At 30.7% G+C, this 27,528-nt stretch overlaps 2 protein-coding genes and 1 long non-coding RNA gene across 3 annotated transcripts; all 3 read right to left on the reverse strand.

Moving 5' to 3' along the window:
- Positions 1-805: 805 nt before the first annotated feature.
- Positions 806-12,537, reverse strand: LOC133188080 (uncharacterized). Its single transcript, XM_061323469.1, has 11 exons — positions 12,510-12,537; positions 11,839-11,910; positions 6,665-6,710; positions 6,439-6,536; positions 6,027-6,224; positions 4,619-4,690; positions 4,398-4,487; positions 3,872-3,988; positions 3,535-3,625; positions 2,963-3,104; positions 806-1,658 (listed from the first exon to the last, which is right to left on the reverse strand). Exons 1-11 carry the CDS (start codon positions 12,535-12,537, stop codon positions 1,311-1,313), a joined length of 1,302 nt encoding a protein of 433 aa, XP_061179453.1. The 3' UTR covers positions 806-1,310.
- A 4,484-nt stretch (positions 12,538-17,021) lies between these two features.
- Positions 17,022-25,009, reverse strand: LOC133187840 (uncharacterized). The gene is made up of 6 exons (XM_061323238.1): positions 24,822-25,009; positions 24,168-24,311; positions 23,388-23,489; positions 22,646-22,736; positions 22,063-22,204; positions 17,022-17,990 (listed from the first exon to the last, which is right to left on the reverse strand). The coding sequence occupies exons 1-6, from the start codon at positions 24,970-24,972 to the stop codon at positions 17,643-17,645; spliced, it is 978 nt and encodes a 325-aa protein (XP_061179222.1). The 5' UTR covers positions 24,973-25,009; the 3' UTR covers positions 17,022-17,642.
- A 187-nt stretch (positions 25,010-25,196) lies between these two features.
- LOC133187841 (uncharacterized) lies at positions 25,197-25,662 on the reverse strand. Its single transcript, XR_009721259.1, has 3 exons — positions 25,602-25,662; positions 25,469-25,514; positions 25,197-25,342 (listed from the first exon to the last, which is right to left on the reverse strand). It is a non-coding gene; the product is annotated as an uncharacterized LOC133187841 (long non-coding RNA).
- Between the last annotated feature and the right edge of the window lie 1,866 nt (positions 25,663-27,528).

The raw sequence follows: 27,528 nt of genomic DNA on the forward strand, positions 1-27,528 counted from the left end.
ACATTACATGCATTTATCACGTGACTATCAAATAACGTGACCAAACCAAATTCAGTACAGAGCTGGGTATACAATGTTATTTCAAAGAATGGTTAAAGTCATAAGAAAATATAGTTCCTTTACAAAAATAAATTCAGTTGAAAAAGGTATGTATTTATGCATGTTAATATTCTGTTGATTTCTTCGAAGTACGCCTTAACAGTGCTGCGATGGCCATGAATTTCAAAATTTTAGTAGAAGCACTTTTCCTCATCATAACCATGCACATAGTTTGTCTGCTAATTATCCAGGATCAAAGAATATTGCATTTTTCTATATAATCAATAGAGCCCCGCTCTAACTCAAGAACCCTTGACCAGGGTGCCATGAATTTCACAATTTTGTAGAAAGCTAAATGCTTATGGTAATTATGCAAACAGTTTGACTGCTTTATGTCCAGAAGTAAAGAAGACGATTTTTGAAAATGGCATTAATTTTGATTGTTTACGCCCTGTCTCTCAAGCCCATCCACCTGAGTGTGTGTGTGTGGGGGGGGGGGGGGGAGATGCCATTAAATTCACAATATATTATTCCACTTTTTCCATAGTAAAGATATGCCCAAATTGACTAAAATTTGTTCATTAGTTCCAGAGAAAAACCTTAAATGTTTAAATGTTAACGGACGACACCAGATAGCAATAGTGACTTAGATAACAAAAGGCATGAAAGACAATTAGAATGGTTTATTGAAGAGAAAAATAATAAGCATTGTTAACAATGTCATCTTAAAAGAAACAACTGAATAAAGAAAATATCAGCTTCCATTTCTATGTAACAAAAAATAAAGATCTGAAATAAAACTTTCAAAGAATTCGTGAAATGAATGTTCCAGTTCAAGGGGAAAAATGTCCTATCGACCATATCATTTACCAGAGTCACGTTATCTTTCTGATAAATATCAATTTATTTAATTCAATGATTTGAACAATTTGAAATAAGTATATTGAGTTATAAGAGTGTATCACAAATTGGAGATTTGGTTCTTGCAAGGTTGAAATATTTCCGTTCAAACGTAATCCCTACACTAGCCCCCACTCTAACCCTAGTGACAATTATTTCAACAAAATACAATCTACAATACATAGGGATGCATGTCATTATATAATTGTAAGCCTTATTCTATATATGTAAATAATGATGAACATAAATGTAAATACATATGTAATGAGAGATCAGATTTATAGTTTCTTAATACCTGCATCTTATTGTAAGAATGTGACAATTTACGTTTTTTTTCTTTCGTACACGAATTGAGGTTTATAAAGTTCGTGTTACTTGAGATCCATGTCAGATCCTTTCTCAAGAACAAAGTATTGCTCGGACAACTCAGTATCCAAAGTATCTTTCAATCTGTCGGCCTCATTCATGACATTGATTTCACTTTTACTGTCGTTTGTCCAGCGCTGCTCATTTTCATCCATGGCGTACGATTCTGTAATAGCCTTTCCCGACGAAACAAGATATTCATGTGGTAGAGATCTACTTATAGGGGTCAGATATAGGTCGTTATTTTTCTTTGTCTGCTGTGGAATATCTGGAAGTCCGGTGTTTTTTCGACTTTCTAATGCAGAATCGTCAGCAAGGGAATACGAGAAGTTGGTATGAGAAGGTAATGATCGCTAGGAATAAAAAAAATATATAAATTAATAATAATTTTATTCATAACAGATCTAGTATGTATTATTGAACGACCCTGGTACTAAATTTTATATGCAATTTTGTTTCAAAAAATTTTTACAAAAAAGTTTTTGTAATAATGTTGATTGAAACGATGAGACTGGTGGTCAAAACACACTCGGTTATCTTTTCTCAAATGAATATGTGCATGTAGATAAACTAAATCGCGTATTGCTGACACCAATTGGTGTCCTTTTATTTCATTTATTTAAATTTGCAGTATATTGGGGCTAACAATGAACTCAATTAAATGCAGCCATATTGTTTTTGTTGATATTTCACTGTGTGAAACCTTGTTTCCCGATCGTAGCTCTTTCCCATTTTTAGTAGGAAAGTTTAGAATAAATACGCATCTGCAAGACTTAAGGAGGCTATAATACATGAATATTTTTTTCTGAACTGTCTGTTCTTTAGACATTTTTTAATAGATTATTAAGTTATAATTTATCTTTACAATATTTTGCCTGTTCAATTTCTGCCATAGTTCTCCTTTATATTTTTAGTGCCAAGAACAAAGAATGTCATCTGTGTCATGTAAAATGTGAAAAAAATTGGTTTTAGGACATATTGTAGGTATTAAATTTTTACCCAATGAAAGGTGAATGAACGTAATTAATAGTATTCGTGTCGCCTGTTTTGATAAAATCACTTTTTGCAACTTCTGTTGTCATCAACTCGCTCAGTATCAGTATATGAATTTTGTCAGTTTTAATGTTTTATTTTTTAAGGATTAAAGATTTCTGTGGGACAATGATTATTCGCGGGGGACCGATGTTCGTTTATTTCGAGAATCACCTTTACCCACAAATTTATATCCACACAAACGAAAACTTTGTCAAGGTATCAAAACAATGAATATTCTGTAAATATGAATTGCCCATGAAGTTACGTCCCCAATGATTTAAAATGATTTTCATAGTATGAGATTTATAATGAATAGGGATTTAAAGATTTCCAAAGAATAAAGATTATAAGGTTTACAAGGATAGGGATTATGGGTTTGTGAGGATAAGGCTAATGAAGAATAAGGATTTTAAGGGTTTTATGTCTGCATTTATCAGTGTAACTAGATATGACCCTGATATTTTTGAGAAAGTTTTAAAATATGAAAAACGTTCATTCGCCAAATAGAAAGACAGACAGACTCAAAAAACCTTCCATCAGTAGAATTACTTGGACTTTTGGTTCAGATGCGCTAAATAAAGGGTCGCATAAGTAACAATATTGTCAAAACAGAGTAACTTACTGGTTTTTCTGCTACTTCACAATAGACGCCCTCATCATGGTGACTGAAGCATGGAACTCTCATGTTTTCAGTCGAACCTTTCTGCAGATTATATGAGGCATTGCTGATGCCTTTCTTTCCTTCTTCTTTATTTTTATCGTTCCTTTATGAAATGTATAAGTGATACACATTATCATCTATGTCCCAACTATGTACATATGTGTAACTCTCATCGACTTTCACTTATGAAAAAAATTTCGAAGAAAAACTATAGTAGATATTGAAAAGTGCATGTAAAACCTTTGAAAAGTCATTTCGCTTAAACAACACGAAAATGATACTATAGAATATTAATCGAAACTCCTAATTTTATTCACTAAATTGTATTTTGAATTAAATTCACTTAAGTAAAGATTTACGTCATCTCCATCTAGAAACAAATGTTCTGTCAATGAAATAATTTGTATTTTCTAAGTTACTAAAAAGAAAAAAAAACAATACCAGTGAGACAAAACAAATATTCTTAATGAGGAGTCTTGAAGAATTCAAACAAAAAACCAAAAACACTGAAGTAAAAGTACTTCAATACTTACAATGTGCGTTTATTTTTTTTCAAAAAGAGTGCAAAATATAAACTTCCGGCACCAATTGCTGCTGCAACGAAATGTGTCAACACCAGAATACCTGCAAAATAGATAAACAATTATCTTTTCTTCTAATGATATTAGTATGGATATAAAGCAACCTGGCAAAAATTTAAAACTACTGAGTATAACTAACGAACGAAAAGCATATAATATTTGACTACGGTGTAGAGCAAAATATGCTAACATCATTAGGTAATCACTGATTTGCGATTAAAGAGCTATTTTATTTGATTTATTTACCAATCACTTGTAATTTAAACAACAAAGTAGAAATAAGAAATACGAAACTGATACCAGCTGCATGGTTTTGTACATCTACATGTAATAGTAGATATTCTACCTTGTGGCATTTTCTCTTTACACTTCTTTTTGCCTTTTTTCTTTTGTTTATTGTCTTTGCCTGTATAATAAAAAAAATGTTTTCTAATATTGTCTGTAAATTTTTCATGAATTAGCATAACCCACATTTTTTGTCTCAGATTCAACAATTGCTTTATGTACATATGTTCATTTTTTTTTTTTTTCAAATTAAGATACAATTAAAATGAACAATATGACAAGTACAATCACTTTTTCCAATAATTTGAAAATACAGTGCAATGATAGAACCACAGATTTCTTGATTTTCTATTCATGTTTGTTGATTTTCTTTTACTGGATGATTTTATTTGGAACAATAATTGTAATGATGGAATAATTTTTGTTTCCATCATTACATCAATATATTTTCATTTACTATAGTAACTCATATTGCAAAAAAATTGTCGATATAACAGTTTTGGCAACGAATGTTGTTTTAAATGCATAACCATTTTCATCATTTTCCATTTCATTCTCTTTTTTCTCCTCGTCTAAGGAAGAATTATCGTTTTCAGTAGTTTCATCATCGGAGGTTTTTGCTAAAAAAATAAAAGTAATTTAGAGTTAAACTGATAAAGGTTATGCGAATAGTTTAGTTAAGTATGTCAATGAATTATTATTGCTCAATATATATAATGGTAAATAAACCAAAACATGAATTGATGTCTACCGTTTGGACACATCGTACGTTTGTGTCGATCCTCATTCTCTTCTTTACAACACCCTCTACATATTCTTTTTTCTGTGACAAAGTAACTAAAAGTTTTACGAATGTAAAAGGATGTTTTCATATAAAGTATATCATTTAAGTGGTATCACATTTATATCACATTTAAGTATCTATAAAAATATCAATCCGGGCTTGTAGCATGATCAAATCTCAAAGGGCCCAAATGGTTTTATTGAAGTTTAGGTGATAAAAGTGATGACTTCAATTTTTCAATCAACTTCCCTTACTTATATAGCAATACATCTTGATTCGATACGCAAAGGCATCCTCTTCGATGAACTTCAATCAATTTTTAAAACGAGGCAAGCTATTGACAAACAAGTTTATGAAACAAGAATATCAACAGTCTCGTTTGAAGTCATCATTTCGCAAGTTTTATGGTCTATACAATGACCTTGTTATCAAATACAACCTATCATTAAGTCAAAAGTTGACTGACGTTTTTCATACTAATTGTTAGGCCATTATTTACACACTGAATTGTCTTCGGATTTTTCCGTTATTTCCGGATCATGACAAGGAGCACACGGCGCGTGTGAATGGTCGGCAGGGGATATTCACTCATCCATGGCACCTGATCCCACCTCTGATTTTTTTGGAGGTTCGTGTTTGCACTGCTCCCGATTTGTATTGTTTAAATGGACTTTGAGCTTGAATGTTATTCGTAATCTCCATAATTCATCACGTACTATCTCATTCCTATATGCCTATATATGTTTAAAAGTAATGCATTTTTACCCAGATTTATATTTATGGTTATATCATATAATTTGTTTGCGTGGTTATAATCTTTAACCAATGAAACATTGATTTTTTTTTTTTTTTAAATTTAAGGGTTTCCAGGAGCAACTGTCTCTCAAGATGTCACTGAGAAATTACATTTATTAGACCGTTTATGACATAACAATAAATTTGTGGTTTGTCATGTGTTGCTGAAAAAGAAAACATTTGCAAGTTTATATAAATATAGTTCTGCATTGCTTATTACGTCTGAAACCAAATATCAAAATAATATGCAAAAGGACAATGAACATTTTGACTGTTTTAAGTTTTTTTCCTTATCCGTTCAATTGACAAATGCATATAGTAATTTGACATAATGTACGAAGAACTTTTTTGATATAAAGGTACATTTTTTCTTTATAATCAAATACATTTTTTTTCAGCATGATTATCGATTCAAGCATCATTAAAAAACAGTTTAACTAGTAGCTAAAGAACTCGACAACACAATGGTGTCAGGGGTATGTAAAACAGAAGTACTGCCACAGGAGAAGCAAATACTTCGTGCTTTTGCATCATAGCAAATACTACAGACTGACTTTATTCTCATTAAAAGTAAACTTACCTGAAACATTCTTATTGTTGCAGATACGATTAGATTTGTTTTTCTTATCAAGAACACAATATGACTTCAAGCTAATAATGCATTCTTCTTCATCTATAATGACCGAAGTATTCCAAGATAAGGAAATACTGAAGTTACGTAGCGATTCCATTCCTTTGGACTGCGATTTTCTGTTACAAACCACATTTTTACCATATTCTGTAGCAGATAATCAACAGAAAATAATAAGTATTATTTTTCTCAATGACATATATAACTTTACATGCTATAACTATTTAAATAACTTTAAAGACAAAAGAAACCAGATAAAAAGGATATATCATAAGAGGTAGAGTAATGATTTCTGTAAAGTGATTTTGTTGATTTTATTTAATTTCCGAAACATCCAACTTATCTATGAACTGATACCAACCTGCATTCAAATCAATTTTATACGGACAAACTGAAGCACAAGATGTTTTCCATATATCTGTCACCTCCCTAAATGTGGTGTCTACTTTGTTCTTAGGTCTTAAATAATATAAAAGAAAAATATATTCGGGCTTAAAGGAACATTGTAGATCAAATATTCATATGAATAAACATAACGAAAAAAGGTATGTAAATGTTTTATCAGATATTTTTAAGTTATACTATACTCTTCATCATCCTTAGTTTCCTTTGCTTCCATCAGAATGATCATATCTATAAAAAGAAAAATAAAATAAAGTTTAAAAAAAATATTCACTGTTAAACCTAAATTTTCATGAATGTTAATATTCACAACTTACAAAGTAATAATTCTAAACAAATATGTCTGGTATATTTCATGATTTTCCACTTCTAAATAAGTGAAACTGTGTCTATTTCAACCTTCCCAGTTTTCTTCCTGTTATTAAACAATGCATATCCTTAATACGCTTATATGGAATTATGTTTTTGAAATGTTGCATAGGAAACAAACAAAAAGGAAATGAAATGAATTTATCATAAACAAGTGCAGAATAAGAATATATATGATTAAAAGATGGTTGTTTTGTCTCAGATGAAAAATGAAGTGTTCAGTGAGGCTGAATTGCAACAAAATCAGTAAATTAAGACAAAAGATTATTAGTATAAAAAAAAAGATGGGTAAAGATAATAATTTGTAAGTGTTTAGAATGTTTAAATCTTTATCTGAATAATGATAAATTAAGAAAATATATCTTTGACTTTTCTTACCTTATGTAGGAAAGAGAATTTTAAAATATTAGCCAGTGTATCGATCCTTGAAATGTTATTTCCTTGAAGCTCAAACATGTGCGTAATTTTTATATGCTATATTTCGAATTGCTAGATATAAATGATTGTGTTATGTAAGCTATTTTATGAATTAAAATTGGAAATAGTAATTCTATACGACATAGAATACCATCATGATATATCATTAATAAATGAGCGGTTTTCACCTATCTAGCAAAGTTTCAGAAATCCTAATTACATTAATCTCAGCTCAAATAAATGGTTTTTTCATCAAGGTGAAGCGAGATAACACTGACACCTTCAAAAATGCCTGTTGAAGTGTGTACGCAGATTAAGTGATTGATTTATTTGTATGTTGTTAAACGTCCCATTCGATAATTTTTCGTGTATGTAGTAACGTCACTTGTTGTAGGTGAAGTGCCATAAATTTTACCTATGTTCGGCTCTTACGGCTGTAGCAGTGATGGTTCTTTATTGTGCCTCCGCCCAAGTGCTCCGTGACTTGGGCCTTTTTTAAGGTCACATCCCGAGGATCAACGTCTTTGACTTAGCAAAAGAACACTCAATATTTGTGTTTAAGGTCTTACGTATGAAGGGGAGGCAATGTCTTAGAGTAAACCTTCCTGATAGTCTAGAATCCTCTCAGAAGATTTATTTTTTAGTAAACATCCCCTTGTAGGGGTTTAATATATCGAATTTATTCCTGCGTAATAAATTCTCTCATCTAAACCGAAAACGGTTCGGATTTAATGAATATGTGTTCAATTAGGAATACATTCTTTAGTTATGATCTTCATCTATGTGTTAAATAAGAAGTGTGAGTTTCTTTTGTGTGAAATCATTGCTGACCAAAACACTGTTCTCAAGTTCAATAAATTTATCTTTAAGGAAGCTGTAAACACTGATCTAAAAATGTTTTAGACAATGAGAAACTCAGATTAAATAAAGGTGTACATAAGATACATGATCCTTCCGTGGAAAATCATATTCAGTTTCTTGGTATTTTAAGCGACTCCAGTCCTCTTCACTTTTATATCTACATGACTTCTAAATGCATATGAAATATGAGATCCGCACCTGTGCACCTATGTTATTGACTTGTGTTGACAATATCCATAGTCACCTATTTTAGACCGCCGTACCCTAAATGAAAAAAATGGGCAATTTATGACATCGATTTGATGCACTCTTAATTCAAACAAATATAAAAAGAAAAGATATTTCTGTTACTTGTGCCCTAAAAATAAAAGATTTTGAGACACTTTTCTTTTCACGAAAGCTTTTGAACGATTTGAATATAAAGCGCTCCTTTCACTTCCTTCATCAATGTTCAGAAAATGTTTTCAATAAAGCAATTGAGGCTTTTAGAATTTTAAACTTTGAATCGATATCGACCGTGCTTCAGAATCATATCGGGATTGGAAATTGGATATTTTGAATATTTGACGTAAAATTTTGAAAACTCAAAATGAAAAGAAGTGTTTTGTTATCTAAAATTTGATTGTTTGAATCAAAATTCTAAATTTCTAAAAATCTAAAACGTTTTAAAGTTGAAGATTAAAAGTTTGAAGTAAATCTTAAAATATCAAAAGAGGAAAAATGGTACTGAATTTTAGATTGTTGAGTGTAAAACTTCTAAACAAACGATAGATTAAAAGCTCAAAAGTTAAAATTAGAAACATCAGTTTTGGAAATTTGAATTTTGAATCCTAAAAATAAACATTTAAAAATTAAAATATTGAAACGTTTTGAAATTTGAATATTTAGATTTTTCAACTAAAATATTAAATTTCAAAATACGAAATCATTTTGAGTATTTTAAATCAAGAAATTTGAACTAAAATGGTCCGTGCATCACTTTACAATTCAAATTTCAAAAATGATTTAGAGTTTTAGAATTTCAATATATTGGTTCAAATTTCTAAATTTTAGAATTTTACTTCAAATATCCAAAATATCAAATTTCTAAACCCGATTTGAAATTTCAAACTATGTCAAACCCGATTTGAATTTTGAAACTATGTCAAAAACGCTTTTGGTCAAGCATAGAAGCTTTTAGATATTTAGAATGTTGAACCGATACAGACATATTATTAAGATCTAAGGTAAGCAGAATAAATGCATTCTAGTATTACAAAAATTGTTGATTGGAAAACATGTACATTTATCGGGTCAATTTTGATTGATATCAGAAATCAATCGGAACACTCTGAATGTACTTCTAAATTATGAATCACTATACGGATAAAAGGTGATGTTTACTATATAAGAAAATATCCGGAGGATGATATGCTATGGGGCAATATGGTAAATATTCATCGAGATTATCTGGAAGGAAGGTTTGCCACATGACAATTATTATGAAGGGGATTAGGTTTGCTACACATTGCGAAGAAGGTTTACTATGCTAGATGTATACTATACGAAACCGTTAACGAGAATCGAGCCAGTCATCCTGATCACGACGAACAAATTGAATATTGAATGAAAAAATTCTACGTAGAGGATAAAATTACAATAACCTTCTAAAACCTCTCTTCACTTCTTTAACCAGGGAATCACATCTTCAAGATCTATTATTTTTTTCCTCAAACTTGTCTGATACTTGGTGAAGATCTTTCATGGACGAAATGAGGTATACCTTCTTGAAATGGTAAGTACTTTTAGTCAATTAACTTCAGAAATAATGAAATCTCTTACAAAGCTAATTAGGGCATGTGACCTGGTTTTATACTGCATTTCCAGTTATTCTTTAAAAAAAGACCCAAGCTCTAGGAATACATCTACAAGTCTAAGCTGGTAGATGAAATATATGGAGATAACGAACAGTATTCAAGCTCAAAAGTCCATTAAACAATACAAAATAGGAGCAGAGCAAACACGGACCTCCAAACATGAGAGGTGGGATCAGGTGCCATGGAGGAGTGAGCATCCCCTGCCGACCGGTCACACCCGCCGTGTGCTCCTTGTCATGGTCGGGAATTAACGGAAAAATCCGTCGACAATTCAATGTGTAAATAATGGCCTAACAATTATTATGAAAAACGTCAGTCAGCATTTGACTCAATGATAAATTGTATTTGCTGACAAGGTCATTGTATCGACCATAGAACTTACGAAATGATGACTTTAAACGAGACAGCTGATATTCTTGTTTCATCAACTTGTTTGTCAATAATTTACCTCGTTTTAGAAATTGTACATACGTAGAGCATGCTCTTGCGTATCGAATCAACTGAAAGATATATACCCCGTATGCAGGTGATGAAGGTGTACTGCTGCATAAGTAAGGGAAGTTGACGATTGAAAAGTTAAAGTCATCACGATTATCATAAAGCTTGGTTGTTAGATTACCATTAACGTCTTTTTCAAGTAAAATATCCAAATATGAAACAGATGTGTCAGAATCTGTGATATCTTTTATTTCAAGCTCACCAGGATATATCGTATCGACATAAGAATGGAAATAGCCATTGTTAATTGACAATACGTCGTCGATATATCTAAATGTCGAGTTGAAGGCCATAGCAAGTGTTTTCTTCTTTTCACGTACAAGATTTTGGACAAATTCTGCTTCATCTGAATACAAAAAAAGGTCTGCTAATAAAGGGGCGCAATTGGTACCCATGGAAATTCCAATAGATTGTTGGAAGACTTGGTCTCCAAAAACCACATAGATATTGTCAATCAGAAACTCAAACATCTTTTTACTGCAACTTCAAAGTACTTGTGTGTACAATCAGAATGTTTTTAACAAAATAATTTTGCAAATGACCAGTGACAAGGTTAGTATATTTACGAGTTCCATTTTTATTGAAAAAGCAGCTGTCAAGCTTGGCAAAGAATAGATGTATCGTGAATGACTGACTCAACGTTTTGATCATCATATTAATACAATTCATAATCAATTTTACATACTAGATAGCTGACAGTTGTACACATTAAATGGATGGCTACAGAATGAGCAATAGAAAAAAAAAAAAGAATTTCTGTATAATTTTGATGCATATTTGTTTTAAAATCATCCTATAGGGATGATTTTACACTTTGCCACTACTGTGCTTTAATTATTGCAAGTAAGTGTAATTGATTATTTTATTTTTGATATTGATTATTTTATTATTGCAATTGGTATTAATCATTTTATTATTGGTTTACATTATTTTATTATTGGTATTAAAATCAAGAAAATTATTAATTTGCTATATTATCTCTCTCATAAATTACAACAAAATAAAGCCAAGTTATGAATATGATCGAAACATTAATTACATAACATGTGGCGTAAATTTAATTTAGTATATATTATACTATAATAATATGTATAATATACATATATATAAATATATCCTATATAATAATACATTTATAATATATCAAACACATAATTCTGTTGCCTGAGTCTGCCAAGTATTTGATTAAAATTATATTTTTTAGATTTAATCAAGCACAGTCCCCAAGAAGAAGGAAGAAAAAAGGTGTGAATAATAGGGACAAAGTGCAAAAAAGAATGATCTCTTTTTCTCATATAGCAGGCATAAACATATGGCATTCCTGTCTTTTTAAATGATTCCATAACAAGTCTAAGTACCTGGACTTGTCAATTTCATGGATGGTGCTGGATATTCAGTAGACAAAATACTCTGATCTCCTGTAACTTTGCCTAGAAAACAAATTATGTCCTTAAAGCAAATCACATAATATAACTCACGCAAATATATAATATTCAAAATAAATAGCTTTCAATAGATGTCAAGGTAAATGTTTTTTTCCCTTTGTAATTAGTTTATTAAGTACTGGGGTATCATTTTGCTCCGATTATGGGTGTAGGAATTTTAGATATTGACAGAAATGCAAAAATGGAAAGCTTACGTGTAACGGGTTGTCAATTATGTTAACCTTCTCCATACAAAAAAAGATAAAACCTGCTTTGAAACTATTTGTTGTTGTGGTGGTGGTTTTTGTTGTTGTTATATTATATTTGAATTCGGGTCTGTTAATAACGGTACCGATGATATTTTCTTCGTAGGAAATGTATAGACAATTTCTTCTCCTCCATTATAGATTGGACCGACTGAAACATGACTAAATATAAGAGATAGAAAGTGGGATACATGTAGCAACTTTAATTTCACTACAACTGCTTATTGTAAAAACACAGTTTACTAATTCCTACTATTTTCCAACTGCAACCTTTCACTTTCCTTTCAAAACCTTCCTCAAGTTGAGTTTTAAAGAGTTATTTCTATTGCGTTTGCTTACCAATCTGTTTAGCCGTAATATTTTTCATGTTTTTCGATCAAATTTTAAGGTATATGCCATAGTGCAGAAATATCGACGAGAAAGTTTTGAGATGGAAAAGTCTTAGATAATTATGCCGCAAGTTAAAGCATTAACAAAGAAATGTCATTCAATTTCATTTTGAGTTAAGAGATTTTCAAAATGATCAAACTAAGCATAGACCTTTCAAGTTGAACTGAAGCAAACACATATTTATTTAATGATTTTATTCTTTGGGAGATATATGGAGGGTAGAAATTTAAATGATGTGCAATCAAGAAAAAGTTTTACTGATTTTTTTTCTATATCCTTAATAATTTTTCCACGATACGAAAATGAAAAAAAAAATCAAATATATGTAGTAATAGTAAGTATTAAAACTATTCATTTCAAAATAAAATATTTGCTTGAAAATATTTCCAAGGTCTTCGTCTTTTGGAATATTTAATTTGCAAAATAATGTATTTGTACTATACATATTTTTATTTCGAAAATTTTAGTTGGCATTTATATTTTCCCAATAGATTTTTTTTATTCTTTGTTTTATTGCAGAGTTTTCTGATGAGAGAAGTTAAAAGTGGCACATTATTCTGAAGAAAAACCTTACATTCACAAAAAGGAAGTGTCGCTTTCCAATATACACACGTCTCCAAGTTTTTCTGACACGAAGTTTCTTAAAAGAAAAGTTGATGTAATTTTCCCAGTTTTTCAAAAAATATTGCAATCATTGTTACCAATGTACTACTTATTAAGATTGTAAATGCTTTTGAATTGTTTGTATTGACATGTGACATTTCCCGACCATGACAAGGAGCACACGGCGGGTGTGACCGGTCGGCAGGGGGTGCTAACTCCTAATGTTTTGGAGGTCCGTGTTTGCTCTGCACCTATTTTGTAATGTTTAATGGACTTTTGAGCTTGAATACTATTCGTTATCTCCATATATTACATTTCACATATATAACATTTCTCAAGAACAACATACTATTATGTCTACTGTGCATTTTTGTTAAAGGAAAAACAGTTTGTTTATGAAATAAAGTTAACATTACTCACGTTCCATCGTATCAGCAAATATTTATGGCTTGCAGAGCCTATCACAACCAAGACACAGCAGTAAAATAAGAGCATGAAAGTCTTAAATTCATATATATATATATATATATATATATATATATATATATATATATATATATATATATATATATATATATATATATATATATATATATATATATATATATATATATATATATATATATATATATATATATATATATATATTATTTATTTATTTATTTATTTATTTATTTATTTATTTATTTATTTATTTATTTATTTATTCAACAATAAAAAAAAACAAGTTTAAGCATTTTTGTTAAAAATTGGTACAAAGCTGTAGTGTTGTAAGAGTAAAATTCGGAAGGTGTTTTATCAATACTTACAATTTGAAGAGTGTGTTGAATGTCTATAAAAAAATTTCATACAGTATACGATTGTTAGTATTTTCCAATTTTTACTTCCCCTTTCCGTTTCCACTTCAAAAACAAAGACATGTATCAATAACATGTTTAATCTGGACGGTATAAAATGTAGGGTGTTTTAATACAAAATGATATAACATCTTTATCTGATGATCGTCTTATCACGTTCAAAATACAGCAAACAATGATGAAAATAAGTATTTTAAATAGATGTTACATAATATTTAGTAAACTATCAAAAAGGAACCCTGTATTGTTTCTTCAAGGCAAACTTGTGTCCCGAGCAAGCAATATTGTTCTACATAACATCTACAGCTGTGTCTGATATCAAGTTTGCAAATCAAAGTATTCTGACAATATTCCGATGTAAATCTTTAAATATTCTTTGTCCAACATTGATTCCAAGATAAAACCTGAACAAATTTGAAAATGCATAATCTTAGGATGCATGCGGATTTTAAAAAACTCTATTCTATCATTTTTTATTCTTTTGGAAACAAAGTTTTTCACTTTGATGTACAAAGGAACTAAAAGACTCTGAAGTTACTAATATTTATTATGTTTGATAATCATAAGATATCATTTCTCTCTGCACGAGAAATTAGTAGTGGTAGTTATAACATACGCCTTTTTTAAACTGCATGCATAATTGACAAGCGGCACTGGGGTCTTAAGGGACACTTTAGTATATTACATGTACAACCCTCTAAAGGATTCATAAAAGAGCATTTTGTATAATAAAACAAAATATACTTATATTTGAAAATGTATTGTTGAAAAAAACAAGAAGACGAGCTAGAATGATGATGATTAAGAAAATGATTAGGCTGACTATGATAAGCAACAATTCCGAAAGTAGCTATTGGCGCCAGTTCTGACCACACTCTTTCACTCTCCCCATTAACAACATGCATGTAAAAGTGTTTAACTAATAATAAAAGAGCATTCATATAATTAATCAAGCATACCCTTGGCTTCTTTTGGTCTTTGAATAATATTTCATGTACAAATATCAGATGTTTTATCTAATTTTTATTCATTTATCCTTTTTTTATTTACAAGTATACTGGACTACTACAAACTATAACAAGAGGCCCATGGGCCACATCGCTCACCTGAGCACATTAGCTAGACACAAATCAGTTCAGTATTGAAAAGATTACTGGGGGTTGGGGGGGTTGAATTTTAAACTACCTGATGATGCTTCCATGTCAATATATCAAATGGCTTTGTTGTACTTGAGAAGATTTAAAAAAAAATTCCAATACATTCCTTTGTAATATTTTGATCCCCCATTGTGGCTCCTCCCTATCCCAGAGGTCATCATTTGAACAAACTTGAATCTACACTACCCGAGGATGCTTCCATATCAATATGAATAAACATAGCTTTTCTGTTCTTGAGAAGAATTTTTTTTTCTTATGTAAAACTTTCGATCCCCATTGGGCCCAACCCCTGGGGATTATCATTTAAAAAAAATTGAATTTACACTACCTGAGGATGCTTCCATATCAAAATGACTAAACATGATTTTCATTTCTTGAGAAGAAGATATTTTCCAATATGTTCCTATGTAAAAAAAATTTTGATCCCCCATTGTGGCCCATCCCTATCCCCAGGGGTCATCATTTTAACAATCTCGAATCTACACTACCTGAGGATGCTTCCATATCAAAATGACTAATCATGGCTTTGCAGTTCTTCATCAGAAGATACATTCCTAAATATTTCTTTTTCAGACATTGATTCTCCATTGTGGCCCCGCCCTACCCCAGGGGGTCATGATTTGAACAAACTTGAATCTCCACTACCTGAGGATGCTTTCATAAAAATATGACCAATTAGGGCTTTGCTGTTCTTGAAAAGAAGATTTTTGAAGGTTTTTCCTTTATATTTCTATGTAAAACTTTGATCCTCCATTGTGGCCCCGCCCTACCCCCGGAGGTCATGATTTGAACAAACTTGAATCTACACTACCTTGGGATGCTTCCATATAAATATGACTTATCATGGCTTTGCTGTTCTTGAGAAGAAGATTTTTAAAGGTATTTCCTATATATTTCTATGTAAAACTTTGATCCTCCATTGTGGCCCCGCCCTACCCCCTGGGTCATGATTTGAAGAAATTTAAATCTACACTACCTGAGGATGCTTCCACATGAGTTTCAATTTCCCTGGCTTTGCTGTTCTTGAGAAGAAGATTTTTAAAAGATGCTACGAATTTTTCAATAATTCTTTATTATCTCCCCTTGAAAGAGGGCGTGGCCCTTCATTTGAACAAACATGAATCCCCTTTACCCAAGGATACCCTGTGCCAAGTTTGGTTGAAATTGGCCCAGTAGTTCTGGAGAAGAAGTTGAAATTGTGAAAAGTTTACGCCAACGACAACGACGACAGACAACGGACAAATTTTGATCAGAAAAGCTCACTTGAGCCTTTGGCTAAGACGAGCTAAAAATACTTCTTGTTCTATACACTAGAAATAAAAAAAATACAACACTTACTCCAGATAGCCCTGAGCCAATAGCCATGAATTTCAAAATTTTAGTAGAAGCACTTCTCTTCATCATAACCATCATATATTTTGTCTGCTAATTTTCCAGGATCAGAGAATATTGCATTTTCCTATATAATCAATAGAGACCCGCTCTAACTCAAGAACCCCTGAAAACCAGGTGCTTTGAATTTCACAACTTTTGTATAAAGCTCAATGCTTATGGCAATTGTGCAAACAGTTTGACTGCTTATGTCCAGGAGTAAAGAAGACGATTTTTGAAAATGGCATTTATTTTGATTGTTTACGCCCTGTCTCTCAAACCCATCCACCTGAGAGGATATCATTAAATTCACAATATTTTATTCCACTTTGTCCATAGTAACGATATACCGAAATTGACTAGAAATTTTTCATTATATCTAGAGAAAAACCTTAAAAGTTTAAATGTTAACTTACGAAAACAGATAGAATTGTGACTCAGATAACCTAATAGATGTAAATAAAGGCATGAAAGACAATTGGAATGGTTTATTGAAGAGAAAATTAATAAGCATTATAAATAATTTCATCATAAAAGAAAAAAACTGAATAAAAAATATCGGCTTCCATTCCTATATAACAAAAGAAATAAAGATTTGCCATAAAACTTTCAAAGAATTCATGCAATGAATGTTCTAGTTCAAGGATGAAAATGTCCTATCGACCGTATCATTCACATGTACATGTATCAGAATCAGGTTATTTTTCTGATAAATATCAATCTATTTAATTCATTGATTTGAACAAATTGAATTAAGCATATTGAGTTATAATTGTGTATCACAGATTGGAGTATTAGGTTCTTGAAGGTTGAAATATTTCCGTTCAAACGTAATTCCTACACCGGCCCCCACTCTAACCCTAATAAAAATTATTTCAACAAAATACAATCTACAATACATAAGGATGCATGTCATTATATAATAGAAAGCCTTATTCTATATATATGTAAATAATGACGAACACAAATGTTAATACATATGTAATGAGAGATCAGATTTATAGTTTTTCAATATCTGCATGTTATTACAAAAATGTGACAATTTACATCACATGTCCTCTTTCGTACACGAATTGAGCTTTTTTAAGTTCGTTTTACTTGAGATCCATGTCGGATCCTTTCTCAAGAACAAAGTATTGCTCGGACGACTCAGTATCAAAAGTATCTTTCAATCTGTCGGCCTCATTCATGACATTGATTTCACTTTTACTGTCGTTTGTCCAGCGCCGCTCTTTTTCATCCATGGCGGACGATTCTGTAATAACCTTTCCCGACGAACCAAGATATTCATGTGGTAGAGATCTACTTATAGGGGTTAGATATAGATCGTTAGTTTTCTTAGTCTGCTGTGGAATATCTGGAAGTCCGGTGTTTTTCAGGCTTTCTAATGCAGAATCGACAGCGAGGGAATACGAGAAGTTGGTTTGAGAAGGTAATGATCGCTAGGAATAAGAAGAATATATAATTTAATAATAGTTTTATCCATAACAGATTTATTATGATGTTGTTGTCAAGGATAGATGAAACAAACAGACACAACATACGAGGGTCTCTCCAAAAGTAATACGATATACAGTTGAACTGTTCATCATAATAAACTTAGTTTTATTTTTCACAGTAGAAAAGTACTATTTAAGAACTCATAACCAACAAAAACCGTACGATTTTTCTTACATTCTTCGTAAAAAAAACCCCACACATTTAAAGAAGGCATGGTCACTAGATTGAGTAGAAAATGGTTTAAGAATGCTCTCTGCCAAAAAGACGAAAATCAGGGCGTTATGTAAAAACTGTGCTTCGTTACAAAATCGCTGAAGAACCAGAATGATTGTATGTTGTTTTACGTCCAATTCGAGATTTTTTCACTCATATAGAGACGTCACCATATACCGGTGAAGGGCTTCAAACTTTGACCTTTACTCGGCACTCAAGGCCATTGAGCAGTAAAGGATCTTTATCGTGTCAACGCCTGCCGTGACACGGGGCCTCGGTTTTTAAGTTCACATCCGAAGGACCTGCAACTTTCATGGCGAAGGAACAGTTGCTACCCATTTTTTATCGACTTAGCTCAGTCGCGGCTGAGATTCGATCTCACGACCTCTCGATCACGGAGCGAGCGCTCTACCGACTGAGCTACCGTGAACGGTGAGAACCAGTATGAAAGATGTGGTTTTGATATCTGGAAAGACAAGTGTTCAGATGGATTACAAAATTCTATTATGGAAAAAGATTGTTACAAGATTTTGCAGCTGAACTGGTTGATCAAAATCAATAGGGACACCAAAAATGTCGATGCTGTTAAGAACATCTATGAAAGCCAGACTTATCGTGAAAGACGTTGGTAAGAATTCTTCTCATCATCACAGTATATAGAGTACTCACAAAGAAAAAATGAATCTAAAAAATGTCAGATGGATGCCTTATTTCCTTACAGATGCTTAAGAGAAAACATGCCTTAAAGGTACCATTGTCATACTTAAAATAAAAGTTGTTTTACAAAAGAAGTTGATAAGCTTGGGTGATGAGGTCAAAATGTTATTGTACTTTTTATTGCATAACGGGAAGAGCAATAATATAAAGTTGAATTAGTGAAAAAGCTGTCGTCTTATTGTTGCAAAGAGAAGCCAGAGCTCCAAACATGTCTTATACATGTTTTCTCTTTAGAGAAAAAGGTCCGATAATCCCTTACAAAAAATAATATATTAAACTATAGTTAACTATCGTTTACTAAAGTTCACTACAGTGAAAACTTTGACACTATGAAAGCTATAGTTAACTATACGAGGGGTGATCAAAAAATTCGCGAACTAATTGAATTACTTCTTTAAAAGATGTAAAATGAGGTTTCGGTGCTCATTATTTTTTAAAGTAGTCCTCTCCAATTATAATGCACATCTGCCATTGTTCTGCCCATTCGCGAATCACGTGATCCAGGCGGTCACGTGACATGCTCCATGGCGTTCTCTTCACAGTAGCTAAAAGATTTTTCCGAGTCTTATATTTCTTACCATGCAAGTTATTTTTTATAACAAGAACAGTCCATCTGTCAGAAATGGCCAAATCTCGGCAATAGGATGGGTGGATAAGTACATCCCTTCCCAGAATTATCATGGTGATCATCAAAACCCGAGTCCTCTGTCTCGGGAACGTCGTTTATTCAATGTGGATAAAGTATGGACGAACTTTTTTTTTATTATATCTCATATGTTTAAAGTATAAAGTAAACGATATTTCGGGGATTTAATAATTATATTATTGTTAAGATATTCAACTATTTTTCTAATTGTAACTTGGGTATCTTTCATGACAAATTGCTCAACTAAGGACACATCTTTTCCCCGGCTTGCTTTCGCTGGGCAACAAAACAAACATCATTTTTAGCCATCTACGACTGAGTCAACCATTTTTTTGTCACATATCACCTACATATTGACGTCATTTTCACTTTGTGACGTCACAAACACGGAGCAAAACATTATATAACACCTGCTATTTATAGAATATGCGTATGACTATATGTGTGCCAAATTTCATTCTGATCTGAATTGTGGTTTTGTAAATATAGAGATAGTTCGCGAACTTTTTGATCACCCCTCGTAGTGATAATTTTAAAACTTTGATTTACTATGGTGATAACTTTGAAAACTTTTATTTACTATAGTAACAATGATTTATTATAATAATAACTTTAAAAACTTTGATTTAATATACGTGATAACTATGACACTTTAGTGATCACTATGACACTATAGTGATAACTTTGATAACTTTGATTTACTACAGTGATAAATTTGAAACTTTGATTTACTATTGTTATCTCTAGTAAACTATAATTAGCTATCGTTAACTTTAGTATTTTTGTCAGGGATACACAAACCTACTTCCAAAGGAGGGACTATCAATGGTAGATTGTATTTAAAATTGCATTGAGGAAAGTTCAGGAGATTTTCTGTGAGGGAAGTCCGGTCTCCGAGTTGGTTTCTTGAGTCTAACAACCCTGCTGCAAAAATAGAAATGTAAAGAACTTTTTGAAGAAAGAAACGTTTACAGAACTTAGACGTTCTCAGTATTTGCTAAATTTTAGTCATTGAAAGATCTTTTTTTCCAAAATTTTCATACATGTGAAAAGATTAACTGAATACTTTGAGGGAAGAAAAATTACGAAGAAATTGCTTCATTTGCTTTTCTTATTTTTAAATTGCTTTTTGCATTATTTATTGAACGACCCTAGTGCTAAATTTGAGATGCGATTTTGTTTTTAAAAAACCAACAAAAAAGGTTTTTGTAATAATGTTGATTGAAACAATGGGACTAGTGGCCAAAACACACTCTTGAGTTACGATTATCTTTTATCAAATGAATATGTACATGTAGATAAACTAAACCGCGTATTGTTGACAGCAGGTGAAGTCCTTTTAATTCATTAATTTGAATTTAAAGCTTATTGAGGCTAACTATTAACTCAATAAAATGCAGCCATATATTTTTTCTTAATATATTACTGTTTAAAACGTTGTTTCCTGATCATATCTCTTTGCATTTTTTAGGGGATAAGTTTAGAACAATTATGTATCTGCAAAACATAAGGAGGCTGATATACATGAATAATTATTTCTGACCTGTCTGTTCTTAAGGTAATTGTTTAATAGTTTATTAAGTTATCTACTATATTTTGCCTGTTCAATTTTATGTCGTAGTTCTTCATATTTTCAGTGCCACGAACAAAGAAGAATGCCATCTGTGTCATGTAAAATCTGAAGACATTGGTTTTGAACATACTGTAGGTATTAAAGTATTATTCTTCGAAACCTACATCTAAAGAAATGTACATGAGCGGCATTAATATTATTCATGACACCTGTTTTCTTTAAAGCACTTTTTGCCACTTCTGTTGTCATCACCTGGCGCAGTACAAATGTGAATTTTGTCAATATTAATGTTTTATGCTTTTATGGAATAAAGATTACTGTGGAACCATGATTGTTCGCGGGGGCCCAAAGTTCGTGGATTTCGAGAATCATCCTTACCCACGAAACTACATCCACACAAATTAAAACTTTGTCAACGTATCAATACAATAAATATTCTGTATTTATGAATTGCCCACGAAGTTACGTCCCCAGGAAACATGTAATTTTGGTTGTCCATGTACATTGACACAGATGAATTAAAATGATTCCTTAGTTTGCGATTTATAATTAATAAGAATTAAAAGATTTTCAAAGAATGAAGATTTTAAGGTTTATACGGATAGGAATTATAGAGTTTATGAGGATAAGGCTTATGAATGATAAGTATTCTAAGGGTTTTATGTTTGCATTTACATGTATCAGTGTGACTGAATATGACTCTGCAAGTTGTGAGATTTTAAAATATGCAGTTTTTTTCGACAGCAAATAGAAAAACAGACAGACTCAAAAATCCTTCGATCAGAAAAACTACTTGGGTCTTTGGTTTAGATGCACTTAAAACAAATTCATAAATTATAAAATTGTCATAAGCAGATTAACTTACTGGTTTATCTGCCACTTCACAATAGACGCCTTCATCTTGATGACTGAAGCATGGAGCTGACATTCCTTCAGCCGAACCTTTCTGTATATTATATGAGGCATTGCTGATGCCTTTGTTTCCTTCTTCTTTATTTTTATCGTTTCTTTGTGAAATATATAAGTGACACAATCCATTAACTATGTCCTAACTATAAAATGTGAAACTCTCGTCCACTTTCACTTATGAAACACATTTCAAAGAAGAACTATAGCACTTATTGAAAATACATTTAAAGCCTTTTAAAATTTATTTTGCTTAAACAACAGGGAAAAATCAAACTTTAGAATAATGAATAGAAACTCCTAATTTTTATATATATATTATTTTAATGTAATTCACTTCGGTAAAGTTTTACATAACCTCCATTTAGAAACAAAAGTTCCTTCAAAGAAATAATTTATATTTTTTCTAATTTACTGAGAAAAAAAATGAAAAAATAATAACTGTTAGACACAACCAATATACTTAAGAAAGAATAATGAAGAATTCAAACAAAATACCAAAAACATTCAACATGTTGAAGTAAAAGCACTTCGATACTTACAATGTGCGTTTAATTTTTTTCATAAAGAGTGCACAGTATAAGATTCCGGCACCAATCGCTGCTGCAACAAAATGTGTCAACACAAGAATACCTGCAAAAATAAATATACATAGGATGATAAAGGCAAAAATGGTCTTATTTAAAAAAGAATGGTGTTTTAAAACCATAGCAAAAAGGTGTAGGTATTATCTTTAAGTTTAATAGGTGTTTTTTATGTTGGCCACAAATTAAAATTTGAATGTTATTCTTTTTATTTTGCGACGAAGATGATATTGATATAATTAACATAATTATGTTTTTATGAGCTTTTACATGTAGCTTTATTTAATAGTTGATAGCTATTGACTGCTATATTAAACTAAAGCATTTGTTTACATAAAAGTCACTCCTGTTATGAAAGTTTTCTACTCTTACTGTTGAGTTTAGTTGTTCTAAAATAAACATAAATCTTGTCTCTAAAAATATATTCCGCAAATTTCAAAGTACAACACTTAAGGGGGAAAAATGATCTTTTCCTCTCGTGATATCACTATGGATATGAAGCAACATGGCAAAAAATTAAATCTATTACTAAACGAGGCGAACAAAACACATATAAGCTTTTCTTACGATGTAGAGCAAAATATGCTTACAGCATTACGATAACCACCGATTTGTGATTAAAGAATTATTTTGTTTGAATTTTACCAATCACAAGGCAATTTAACCAACAAAGTAAAAATCAGAAATAAGAAAAATATACCTGGTTTTGTACAACTATCAGGAAGGGTCCATGGCATTCTGCCATATCGCATTTTCTTCGTACACATCCTTATGTCTATTTCCTTTTGTGTAATGCCTAGGCCTGTATGATAAACAAAATTGTTGTCTTATTTGTCTATAAATTTTCAATAATCCAATTTCAATTGTAAAGAACCATTTGATTGTAAACCCATTTTTACTTAATGTCGTATAAACTGTGTTGCCTACGTCACAATGACGTGCGTAAAAACGTATCGATCCGCCTTAACATTCCATTTAAATTTTGCACAATATGAAGTCAGTTTCAAAGACCAATCATCTTTTTTACTTAAAGAAATGAATGAAAATTAAATTATAAGGAATAGGTTTACTAACTACCAAATTTATACCGTTTAGACTGGGTTTGAACAGTTAACCCTTTTTAATAAACCGCTTCGCGGTTTATTAAGCGAAAACTGACCCAACCAAATTTATACAGTTTGAATTTGGTGGCTATCAAATTCATTTCTAAATTAATTAGCATAAATCACATTCCCTGTTAAAGATTCAACAATCGCTATAGTACAAATGTTAAATCTAAAATGAACATTATGACAAGTAAATTCACTTTCCAATAAATGAAAATACAGTGTAGTAATAGAACCGCAGATTTCTGGATTCTCTATTTAAGTTTGTTGATTTTCCTTCACTTGATTTATTCGGAACAATAATTGTAATGTTTTAATGTTTTTTATTTCCATCATTCCATCACATATATTTCCATTTCACTATTGTAACTCACATCGCAAAAAAGTTGTCGACATTTCGAATGGTGTTTCTGATGCAGAAGCAATTTCATCATTTTCAATATCAGTCTCTTTTCTCTCCTCGTTTGAGCTCGAGGGATCATTATTACGTTTAGTAGTTTCATCATTGGAGGTTTTTGCTGAAAAGAAAAGTAATTAATTAAGAATTAAACTGATAAAAATTATGTGAATAGTATGCTTTAGTAAGTCAATGATTTAAGATAAGGTACGCATTATTCAAATAGTGTTGCTCAAAAATTAAACATTTATACGTTTATAGGAATATAATTTTGCATTGCTTATCTGAAACCCAATATCAAAATAATGTGAAAAGGGGCATAGGAAATCTTGACTGTATTTTAATGTTTCCCTGTCCGTGCAATTGAAATATGCATATGATAATTTGATATAATGTAAGAAAAATTCATAAGTAGAAACTTTTTTTTGATATTAAGGTTTTTCTTTATACTCCTATACATATGTTTTCAGCATGAATATTGATACAGTTTAACTAGTAGCTAAGGTTCTCGACAGCACCATCGTATCAGGGGTATGTAAAACAGGAGTACGTCCACAGGAGAATCGAACACTTGGCTCATTTGTATCATAGCAGATATGGCTGGCTTTCTTCTCAACAGGAGTAAACTTACTTAACATAGTTCCATTGTGGCAGTTCAGATAAGATTTGTTTTTCTTATCAAGAAAACAATATGACTTCAAGCTAACAATGCATTCTTCTTCATCCACAATGACCGTAGTATTCCAAGATAAGGAAATACTGAAGTTAGACAGAGATCCCATTTCTTTGGACTGCAATTTTTTGTTGCAAACTGCATATTTACCACACTCTGCAGCAGATAATCAACAGAAAATATTAAGTATTTCTGAATCTTTTTTGTCGATGGCATACATATTTTTATATGCTTTAACAATTTAAATAACTTAAAAGATAAAAGAAACCAGATAAAATGGATATATCATTAGAGGTATAGAAAGGATTTCTGTAAAGTGATTTTCGTCACACATTTAATTTCAGCTGAAACGTCCGACCTTATCAATGAGCTGATACCAACCTCCATGCAAACTAACATTGTAGGGAAAAACTGAAGCATAAGATTTCTTCCATATTTCTGCCACATCTTTAAATGCTTTGTTTATTTCTTTCGCAAGTCTTTAATAATATAAAAGACAAACATATTTCGGCTTAAAATATTATGATATTAATCATATATTCATATAAGTAAATAAAACGAAATAGAATTTAGGTATTTATTTTCTTAGGCACTTTAAGTTATACTTTTTATCTTTCGTAGTATCCCCTGCTTCCATTAGAATGATCACATCTATGAAAAGAAATATAAAATAAATAAAAAGAAAGAAAACATACGGTTAAACTAAATATTTCATAAATGCTAATATTCAAAACTTACAAAGTAATAACTCCAAACAAATTTGTCTTGTGTATATCATGATGGTCCTCTTCTAAATAAAACAAGCCGTGTATTTTTCAAAATTCCCAGTTTCCTTCCTGTTATTGAACAAGGCATATCTTTAATACGCTTATATAAAATTATGTTTGTACAGTGTTGCATAGAAATAAAATTTAAAAAGAAGGAAATCAAATAAACTTAATAAAAAAAATGATAAATTTAAAAATTTTTTATCGAAAACAAGTGCAGTATGATCAATCATAATACATATGATTAAAAGATGATAATTATATTGTTTTGTCGCAATTAAAAAGTGTTTGGTAAGGATTAAGTTCAACAAAATCAATTTATGAAGGCAAAAGGTTACAAGTATATAAAAACAATTGGTAAAGATAGTAATGTAAGGGCTTCAAATGTTTAAATCTGTAGATGAATAATACGGAAGCCCAATAGTGCAAACCAAAAAAAGTTAGAAAGCAAAAAAAAGAAATTATCAAATAAAGAAAACGAAATTATTAAATAAAGAAAACAAAATTATTAAATAATAAAGAAAGAGAAATTATTAAATTAAATAAACGAAATCACTAAATAAAAAACGAAATTATTAAATAAAGAAAACGAAATTATCAAATAAAGAAAACGAAATAATTAAATAAAGAAAACAAAAATTATTAAATAAAGAAAACGAAATTATTAAATAAAAAACGAAATTATTAAATAAAGAAAACGAAATTATTAAATAAAGAAAACGAAATTATTAAATAAAGAAAAGGAAACTATAAAATAAAAAACAAACGAAATTATTAAATAAAGAAATCGAAATTTTTAGATAAAAAAACGAAATAATAAGGAAAAAGTGCTGTCATCTACAGGACCCATTTCTTTGAACTGCAATTTTTTCTTGCACGGAAAAACTGAAGCACAAGATGTTTTCCATATATCTGTCACCTCCCTAAATGTCATATCTACTTTATTCTTAAGTCTTTTATAAAGACAAATATATTTAGGCTTAAAGCAACAGTAGGGATCAAATATTCATATGAATAAAAGTAACGAAAACAAATTATGTGAATGTTATATCAGACACTTTTAAGCTTTACCATACTCTTCATCATCCTTAGTTTACTTTGCTTCCATCAGAATGATCATGTCCATAAAAAGAAATATAAAATAAATTTAAAAAAAAAAACATATTCACGATAAAACCTAAAGTAATAATTCTAAACAAATATGTCTGGTATATTCCATGATGTTCCACTTCTAAATAAAACAAGCTGTGTCTATTTCAACCTTCCCAGTTTCCTTCCTGTTATTAAATAATGCATATCCTTAATACGCTTATATGGAATTATGTTTGTAAAATGTTGCATAGGAAACAAAAAAGGAAATGAAATGAATTTATCATAAACAAGTGCAGAATAAGGATACATATGATTAAAAGATAATTGTTTTGTCTCAGATAAAATGAAGTGTTCGGTGAGGACCAATGGCAACAAAATCAGTAAATTAAGACAAAAGGTTACTAGTATATAAAAACGATTGGTAAAGGTAATATTTTGTAAGTGTATAAAATGTTTAAATCTGTATCTGAATAATGATAAATTAAAAAAAAAATATCTTGACTTTTCTTACCTTATGTAGGAAATTGATAGAGAATTTTAAAATATTATCCAGTGTATCGATCCTTGAAATGTTATTTCCTTGAAGCTCAAACATGTGCGTAAATTTTATATGCTGTATTTCGAATTCCTAGATATAAATAATTGTGTAATGTAAGCTATTTTATGAATTAAAATTGGAAATAGTTATTCTATACGACATAGAATACCATCAAGCTATATCAATAATAAATTAGCGGTTTTCACCTATCTAGCAAAGTTTCAGAAATCCTAATTACATTAATCACAGCTCAGATAAATGTTCTTTT

This window comes from Saccostrea echinata, unplaced genomic scaffold (genome assembly GCF_033153115.1).
Source record: "Saccostrea echinata isolate AGI-Se365-2 ecotype Australia unplaced genomic scaffold, CSIRO_AGI_Sech_v1 ptg000015l, whole genome shotgun sequence".
Classification (NCBI taxonomy): Eukaryota; Metazoa; Mollusca; class Bivalvia; order Ostreida; family Ostreidae; genus Saccostrea; species Saccostrea echinata.

Coding starts and splice junctions, on each gene's coding strand:
- LOC133188080 (XM_061323469.1), bottom strand. CDS start 12,537: ATGAAAAATATTACGGCTAAACAGATTG. Junction 6,711..11,838: donor CATGAAATTGACAAGTCCAG/GTACTTAGACTT, acceptor TTCTTTTTATAG/ATATGATCATTCTGATGGAA. Junction 6,537..6,664: donor GAAACTAAGGATGATGAAGA/GTATAGTATAAC, acceptor ATATTATTTAAG/ACCTAAGAACAAAGTAGACA.
- LOC133187840 (XM_061323238.1), bottom strand. CDS start 24,972: ATGGGATCTCTGTCTAACTTCAGTATTTCCTTATCTTGGAATACTACG. Junction 24,312..24,821: donor CCACAATGGAACTATGTTAA/GTAAGTTTACTC, acceptor TTTTCTTTTCAG/CAAAAACCTCCAATGATGAA. Junction 17,991..22,062: donor GTGAAGTGGCAGATAAACCA/GTAAGTTAATCT, acceptor TCTTATTCCTAG/CGATCATTACCTTCTCAAAC.